General features: G+C 28.6%; 1 protein-coding gene across 3 annotated transcripts in view; it reads right to left on the reverse strand.

Annotated features, from left to right (window-relative positions):
- Positions 1-10,000, reverse strand: part of LOC137620214 (protein amalgam-like) — a 122,849-nt gene that overhangs the window by 45,870 nt on the left and 66,979 nt on the right. For all 3 annotated transcript variants that reach the window (XM_068350453.1, XM_068350452.1, XM_068350451.1), the window contains one exon: positions 3,755-3,828. In XM_068350453.1, the coding sequence (XP_068206554.1) occupies positions 3,755-3,814 (60 nt within the window). In that variant the 5' untranslated portion in view covers positions 3,815-3,828. The remainder of the gene's footprint in view (positions 1-3,754; positions 3,829-10,000) is intronic.

Here is a 10,000-nt window from a genome sequence, read left to right on the forward strand (position 1 = left end):
TTCATCAACGGTTTTATTCACAGTTTATTATACTTCGTAATGGTTTTTCCCAAGCATTAAACAATTAAAGAGAAGCAAAAACTTTTTTAATAATGGCCGAAGTTTAATAGAAACTTACCATTCATACCATTATGAAAAAAGATGCAGTTGAAAATTTACTTTTTTTTTTTTTGACATTTCATTTCATAACCTTCGAGGGTTTTTAGTTCTTCGTTGAAAAAGCTTAAGGCCGGAAAATTATTTATATACTCCAGAATATAAAGGTAAGCATAAAATGATATCGGGAGTTATAGAATAGGAAACAAGATGTTTAAATAATTGATAAAATTACATATATATATATATATATATATATATATATATATATATATTCAAATAAGCCATATATATTTTTGATACATTAATGTCTGGATTCTCTTAACGACCTCGGGATCAGAGCCCCAGACAGTGACTAACCCAAGTGGGTTAGTCACTGTCTGTACAAGCTTGCCGACAAGGGTTCGATTCCCGGCCGGAGCCAAGCTCTTGTCTTTGTGTGATTTCGCCTGGGGCTCTGATCCCGAGGTCGTTAAGAGAATCCAGACATTAATGTATCAAAAATATATATGGCTTATTTGAATATGAAAAACACGTAAAAATGTGCAAAATTTATCATATATATATATATATATATATATATATATATATATATATATACATATAAATATATATATATATATGTATATATATATGTATATATATACATATATATATATGTATATATATATATATATATATATATATATATATATATATATATATATACATACATACATATATTTTAGTGTGTGTGTGTGTTTGTGTATCCGTGGGTGTGATTCTCTTTTTAACAATTTTAACCAGTCATTACTGTAAAAGTATATGTTCAGTTATATTAATTGCTGTTATTCATGTGAAATTATTTCTTTACTTTTTTCTTAAAGCAGTCCTGAAAACGTACCTAAATAATCCATTCATATTTTCATGAATTCTTTTGCAGGAAAACGTCATTCATATTCAAACTTATGAGCAGTGTTTATTGAGGGCAATATTAAATATAGAGTATATACACATCCATATTATTAAAATAATGAATTTCTACAATTTTTTCAATAACTTTACGTTAGAGTACTTTGAAGTAAGCATCCTGACCTCTGGTCAAATGTATTTATCATCAAATCGCATTTTCAAGTCGATTAAAAATGAAAACTCACGCATAACCTTCACTCCTAGAGCATTTTAATATTGAAAACATTCCACCAAAAATATTTCTAAAGTTTTCTATTCAATAATCATTTCACGCTCTCTCAATTACTTCAATTGATTTCAAATGGAAAATTAAACTGTTGGTGCACTGAACAAAGTAAGTGCCTTTTCACCCGAAGACTCTCAAAGCGAAATTCTTTCCGGGCAAGTGAGCCAGTTTTTTTCCTTTTCTCTTTTTTAAAGGAAAAGCTGACCGGTTCATAAAATCGCATGTGTACAATTACTTCAATTGCTTTCAAATAGAAAATTAAACTGTTGGTGCACTGAACAAAGTAAGTGCCTTTTCACCCGAAGACTCTCAACGCGAAATTCTTTCCGGGCAAGTGAGCCAGTTTTTTCCTTTTTTCTTTTTTAAAGGAAAAGCTGACCGGTTCATAAAATCGCATGTGTTACAAGTTTATGGTCAATTCTCAGGCGACAAAGGTTAAAGGATATTTGTCCTTTCCGATATTTTGTTTCCTTTATCAAAAAGATCCTATCTAGTAATTGTACTAAACTTTAGCGTAAATTAGCAAGACATGGCGTAATTGATAGTGAATAAAATATGGCCAATTCTTCACTATTAACATTTTCAAAATGTGATAAATATAAAACGCGGAAGTCCATGAAATGGTATTGAATCCTTTTCCACTTCAGAATTATACTTTAGTTTATTAGAAACGAAAAATACGAAATATTTCACATAGATGTGGATTTACTACCTGCTAATCCCATAAAGGTAATTCTTCTTACCTTTTTAATAGAGATTTGATATTCATTAAATGTATTAGGTGATTAGTCTTATATGACTAAGTAGAATAAGCTTGACTGTGCTTTATGTATTAGACTTTTGGAAATACTTGCTTAATTTCAGAATTTTTTCAATAGAAAATATTTGATAAATTTTCAGAATTTTTAATAGAAAATATTTGCTAAAGTTTCAGAATTTTTTTAATAGCAGTAACTTTATTTGAAAAATGTATAGAGGGCCTTTTTTTATTTACATTTTCCATAGAAAATATTTACTAAAGTTTCAGAATTTTTTTAATAGCAGTAACTTTATTTGAAAAATGTATAGAGGGCCTTTTTTTTATTTACATTTTCCATAGAAAATATTTGCTAAAGTTTCAGAATTTTTTTAATAGCAGTAACTTTATTTGAAAAATGTACAGAGGGCCTTTTTTTTATTTACATTTTCCATAGAAAATATTTGCTAAAGTTTCAGAATTTTTTTAATAGCAGTAACTTTATTTGAAAAATGTATGGAAGGTCTTTTTTTATTTACATTTTCCATAGAAAATATTTGCTAAAGTTTCAGAATTTTTTTAATAGCAGTAACTTTATTTGAAAAATGTATGGAAGGTCTTTTTTTATTTACATTTTCCATAGAAAATATTTGCTAAAGTTTCAGAATTTTTTTAATAGCAGTAACTTTATTTGAAAAATGTATGGAAGGTCTTTTTTTATTTACATTTTCCATAGAAAATATTTGCTAAAGTTTCAGAATTTTTTTAATAGCAGTAACTTTATTTGAAAAATGTATGGAAGGTCTTTTTTTTTTTATTTACATTTTCCATAGAAAATATTTGCTAAAGTTTCAGAATTTTTTTAATAGCAGTAACTTTATTTGAAAAATGTATGGAAGGTCTTTTTTTATTTACATTTTCCATAGAAAATATTTGCTAAAGTTTCAGAATTTTTTTAATAGCAGTAACTTTATTTGAAAAATGTATGGAAGGTCTTTTTTTATTTACATTTTCCATAGAAAATAGACACTTGGAAATCCATAACCAAAGCTGTTAAATTCATCTACAAAACTACAACGGCGGCACGTATGGCTCCCGTGATGATGTTTATGAAGGGAACAATGGAATTCAATTGTTTACTTTTGCTTTTCCAGCCAAATCTGCTGAACCGAATAGGAAAAAAAAAGAACCAATGACAATAATGCATTTGGAAAATACTTTGTGGTGCATTCACCAGAAATGATTTTCCTATGGACATATTTGCTTTGTCTCTTTTTTTTTCTTTTTTGTACGAAGCTGAGCAAAAAGGGCGGAAAGTATATTCTTTTTTCCTACCTCACGTTTAGAATCGTGTTTTTAGATTTTTTGATCAGGATATATATATATATATATATATATATATATATATATATACATATATATACACACATATATACTGTATATACATATATACACATATATATACTTATACATATATATACATATATACATATATATATAAATATATATATATATATATATATATATACATATATATATATATAATATATATATATGTATATATATATATATAAATATATATATATATATATATATATATATATATATATATATATATATAAAAGTCTGTGTGTCTTAGTTTACATGCATTTGTTTGTGAGCACCTGCGTTCGTGATTGTATATACCTTATTCATTCTACTAATGTCCACAGACCCTATGGAAAAGAATAATCTCATCTACTTACCGCTATATCTCCAACATATAACGTCTTGTGATCTCCTTTCGGCAATACGTGATGGAACATAAGGACCCGGTTCTCTGTGAAAAATAATTTTGAGCTGTTATCATTCGAAAATTTAAGAGAACATAGATATGGAAAAAAAATATCTTTTCGTCAGGTTTTGGATTATAAGAGTTAATAGAAGGACGTTTAAGCTTGTTTTAGTTGATATTAATGGAAATTAATGAACTACGGTCGTAGTTAAAAAAAATACAAAAAAATGGAAAAGTATATTTCAGTGGAGTATTGTTAGAAATGACATTTATTTTTCTAATAGATTGCGTTGCATTTTTTTGTTTTAAAATGTGTAGGTACCAAAAACTTCATATTTCTTATACACCATCATTTACAAGGAACACTCAAACGACCCAAATATCACTTTCATATAAATACGCCTGAAGAAGTCAATACCCATCCCACGAAATAGGTAATTGGATAGAAATAAATTGTCGCTAAATAGCTATTGGCTCTGAAATCTAACAGTAATCATATTTTGGTTAAAAGGATCGATTAATTTCTCTCTCAATAAAAATAGATTCTAGAAGCTTTAACAGATTTAGAAATGGAGGCCTCTAAATGCCTACTAATTCCACATTTTATCAGTGTTTCATATATATGAGTTATTTCTCGGTAATTTTAGTCTTAATTTTATATAAAAAGAAAGATTCATTTCTTATAGTATGCTCTCTTTCTAGTGTAAAAATCCTTCTATGCTTTCAGTCATACTAGCCACTTTATGATTTAGACTGTCTTAAGAGTATAACTTTTTTTCTTTTCTAGTTGTATGACCCATTTGGTTTCAAAGCTCAGTTGCTAATCTTTCTATTCTAAAACTGGATTCCAATTGCATTGATGTTCAACAGATTCCTCGATAAGACTTCAGATTTCAGAAAATTCCATACTTTTTTCATGGCAAGTTATTCATTTCTATATACTATTTGTGGATTAATTGTTTTTGGTATTTCAATGTTTTTCCTTCACTCAAGCACTTGAAACTTAAGAGAATCTTCTTGTTACGCAATTGAACGCCCTTTTCATAAACTGGGATTACTTTTAAATACTTTTTCATATACACTTTGTCTTATCAGCAGCCATACTCTCCTATCTTTTCATATTCTATATCTTTTGATTCATAACGAATTCCTGTTTCCATTTATCAGGTGATGTATATGTTCACTCATCTATTAAGCAAGAAATTGAGTGCTATAAGGCAGCCAGGTCACTAAAGGCCTGACAAGCAATTTCACATTTACTACGCTAGAATTTACAATTCCTTCCCTGGTTACTTTGGCGGTTGTTTATTTGTTTCAAAAACTATCACAAATATTTACACCTTTTATTTAGAGATTCAGGTGATGTATATGTTCACTCATCTATTAAGCAAGAAATTGAGTGCTATCAGGCAGCCAGGTCACTAAAGGCCAGACAAGCATTTACACATTTACTACGCTAGAATTTACAATTCCTTTCCTTGGTTACTTTGGCGGTTGTTTATTTGTTTCAAAAACTATCACAAATATTTACACCTTTTATTTAAAGATTCAGGACTAGGAATCTAAGTTATGAATTCTCTTTACGGTAACTCTTATACGCAGTGATATTGCTTCTAGACAAGAGTATTAAACCCTCTCTAATAAAATCATCAGAACCCTTTATTATCAGATATACAACATTTCAGAAATTTGGTCAAAATATCGTTTTCGCTTATTATCACGGAAACAGTAAAATCATTATTTGTCTATATGAAAATTCAGTTATTTGTACCTACCATTTGGAGTAGTCATATAATTTTATTCGGTGACACCCAATAGCCTTTTGAGGCATCATGATATCATATATGGTGTGTTATCCATTTTGAGGTAATGCCAATTATTTCATTTGTTTTAATAAGATTTATTGTCCATTAACATCAGTATTTTGGTCTACTTTATATAGGTTTGTTTTATACAGTTATTCTATGCTCTGGAATATTGCTTTAATACGTTAATGGGATATTTGACCATTCCAAATATAATGCGTGTAGATCTCTAATAACAACAACAACAACAACAACAACAACGACAACGACAACGACAACGATAATGATAATGATAGTGATAATAATAATAATAATAATAATAATAATAATAATAATAATAATAATCACAGAATTATTCTTCAAGTCTACTTCTTTCATATGAAAATAAGTATGTATGGCAAATACTCTTTATTATATTATGCAATTTCATAATAGCTAACAATTTGCAATTTTAGTTGGAGCTTCCTAGTAAAATATCAGGTGTCAAGAAACATGGGTATTAAACAAGTGCGCAATAGGTATTACCATTTACACAATAGGTACTGAGGGCATTGAACATATAATTATAAAAGAACCTTACAGAGTATAATATCTAATGACTCGTTTCCTTTTCCCATTGCTATTTATGATAAGATCCAATTCAGGGCTTATTTTCGCAAAACAAATTTACCATAATACTACGAGGAACGTAGAGAGTAGAGGTCCCCTTTTTGTTTTTGTTTCTTTGTTGATGTCGGCTACCCCCCAAAATTGGGGGAAGTGCCTTGGAATATGTATGTATGTACTACGGCATGTACATCTTTAAGTTGTGAAGACTTAAAAAAGTCACTTGCTTATATTTATCAAGAAGATCTATCCGATAATTGAAAAAATAATCTCTTTCTACAAGTCTACAGGGACCGGATTACTTATGATTGAATATGGGAAAGGGCGAAGGTGAACTTTTATTCAAATGCAAATAGAACAATTGTGTCTTTAAATGATGCAACAGTTTGTTGGGGGTTTTCCTTACCACTTTGGAAATAAAGAGCCGTGCACAGAACCTTGTGTAATAAGTTATTATTCTAGTAAGTAAAGAATAGTTAATTCCTTTTGTACTTATAGCCATTATTTTATACTCAATTTAAATAAATTCACATCATAAGTCTGCCATGAAATTTAAATATATTTTATATATACAAAGGCATTTATATATATATATATACATATATATATATATATATATATATATATATATATATATACATATATATATATATATATATATATATATATATATATATATATATATATTATATATATATATATATTATATATATATATATTATATATATACATATATATATTATATATATATATATATATATATTATATATATATATATATATATATATATATATATATATATATATATATATATATTCTATAAAATGTCCGGCCATTGTGCAAAATGATGAAATTCATGGTCACAGTGCAGAATGGCGTAAATATCTCAAAATTTTCCAAAAAGACCAAGGTTTTGGTCAATTTACAAAATGTCTAAACAAGAAACAGCCAGATGAAAAAAAAAAAAAAAAAAAACGCGAGGAAACGATAGAAGGTAATTAAAAAAAAAAAAAAATTCATTCTTAGAAAATACACATTTCAAGTACATCAAAACTTCAAAAGTTTTAAGAAATAGGAAATTGTAAAAAATGCAAGCAAATGATAAACGTCTATTCTTTATTAGCCGAGAGTAACATTCATCAGCTTAAACCTGGCTAATAAATTTGATAAAAGAAAATTTAATATCTAATTCTTTATAACACTTATAAAAATAGGGAGAATATGGAAATGTAAGTGTTTAGGGAATGTATAGATGAATTATTAATTGGACGGATGTGTCTAACTTCAATGAACATCTGTAGCAAAATTAAATCAAGATAAATCTTTCTGTAAATATCAGGCACAAAACAAAGAAAACTCAACATGCCATAAAAAGTTATATGCTCTAACGCCTCTTGACTTTTCTGATCGATCATTTGATTGATATATTGGGAATGAATAAACAAACTTTTTAAAGTTTGATGTATTTTTAATGTAATTTCTTTAATGTACTTTATGTTCAATTACGTTTACCATGTTTACCATTTACTGGCCTTTCTTTCAATTAGCTACATGCTAAAACTTCTCAAGTTTTTATGTGCTTGAGATATGTATTTTCTAAGAATGAAAAAGCTTATTTCTTTCTATGTTTACTATCTTCTACTGTTTTTTCATTTGTTTTCTTATCTGGCTGTTTGAACAATTTTGTAAGCTGACCAACGATGATACCAATGATTTTGTAAATTGAACAAAATCTTGGTCCTTTTGTAGAATGTCTAGATATTTAGGTAATTTTGCAATGTGACCACGAATTTGGTCTTTTTGCATACTAGCCGGTCCTTTTTTTTTTTTTTTTTTTTGCGAAATGACCGAAACATGTACATGAATATTACACATAAATACATTCATACATATATGAGACTGAACAAAATATTGCTCGACCATATTCATGTTAGTCCTTTCATGTACAGGGTAATTTAACTTTTCAATTTATCTATTAAAATGTGGTATTCAGATGAACTATTGCATACAGATATGCGGTTTTTCATACTTAAAAAAAAATATAAATTTCGAACCAATATCAAGGGTAATAATTTAAAAATACACAAAGTATAGTGACTGTTATGTAAGACTGCAAGTGAATATAAACTTATTAAAGGGTATGCTTGTTATAGAATTTATTTATCAGGAATATTATTCCGAACCAAATGTAAACTAATAATAGAGAACCAAATATTCATATACAAAACTACTGAAATGATGATATCTGAAATGTTATAATCCTTCAAAGTTTGCAAATGCAAAATATCACATGTATGTAGCGAGGAATTGAAGGATATTGCTAAAAGTGACTGAGAGAGAGAGAGAGAGAGAGAGAGAGAGAGAGAGAGAGAGAGAGAGAGAGAGAGAGAGAGAGAGATTTATGCCAATAGGAATTACACTGGACAAAAAGCATAGCGTTCATCAAGGAAAAGACTACATACTGCACGTGTTTCAAAACAATGGCTTGAGTAAAATCAGTGACCTTTTTAAGGTATCTTATGTGGATATTCGGCCTCAGACATGTCCCTCCACTTGCGTCTGTTAATGGTCTTTCTGTGCCTGTCCAAGTACGCAAACTTTCTTAGCCTGTCGATCCATCATCTTCTCTTCCTCTGCTTCTTTTTCTTAGTGCCCATCTATAGTATGTCATTCACATTGTATGTCCTGTCCATTTCTTTTTCTACCAAATTATTAGAATATCCTCTACTTTAGTTTGCTCTTGTATCCATGTTGCTCTTATTTCTGTTTCTTAGTGTTAATCCCATCATTATTTTATCCATAGCGATTCGAGTTGTAACTAGCTTATGTTTTAAGACTTTACTGAGGCTCTAAGTTTTAGATGTGTAAGTTAATACTGGTAGGACCATTTCATGAAATAATTTTCTTTTTAGAGAAAGTGGTATTTCAGATTTTCATAATCTCATTTTGTTTAACCAAATGCTCTCCATCCCATACTTATCCTTTTAATTTCGGTCCTGTGTTCTGAGGAAACACTTACTGTCCGTCCTAAATATATATACTCATTACCAATCTCTAGAAGATCGTTCATAACTATTATTTGTTGTCTCTTCATTTTCATTAAACATAACGTTAGTTTTACTCATATTCATTTTCTGACCTACATTTCTGCTTTCTCTAATCAAATCTTCCATCATCTATTGTTATTCCTCTAATGATTCACTAAACACAACTATGTCATGAGAAAATCTAAAGTTATTAAAGTATTCCCCATTATTATTAATTGCTATATTTTCCCAATCTAAATCCTTAAAATTGTTTCTAAATAGCCTGTGAATAGTTCAGGAGAGATCGGGTCTCCTAGTCTAACTCTTTCCTCAATTGGAATTTTTCACTATATGTTATTTTAGGATTCCTGTACTTTTTCTATAGATATATTCAAATGTTCTAACATACAATTCTTCTATTCCTTGTTTATGAAGAACTTTCATTACTGTTGATGTTTTGACTGAATCAAAAGCTTTCTCGTAGTCTATAACTGACATACACAGTGGTTTGTCATACTCCATTGATTTTTCCATTAGCTGATCAATTACATGAATAGGGTCAGTTGTTGAATACCCACTTCTAAAGCCTACCTGCTTTCTTGGTTGATTAAAGTCTACATGTCTTTCTATTCGGCCTATGATCTTTGTAAATATTTTATATATTACGGTGAGTAAACTTATTGGGTGGTAAATTTTCGGGTCTTCTGTGTGTCCTTTTTTTTGTGAATTAGTATGATGATAATTTTTTTACGAAAGACACATACACACACACACACACAA

The sequence above is a fragment of the Palaemon carinicauda genome, chromosome 26 (genome assembly GCF_036898095.1).
Source record: "Palaemon carinicauda isolate YSFRI2023 chromosome 26, ASM3689809v2, whole genome shotgun sequence".
NCBI classification, from domain to species: domain Eukaryota; kingdom Metazoa; phylum Arthropoda; class Malacostraca; order Decapoda; family Palaemonidae; genus Palaemon; species Palaemon carinicauda.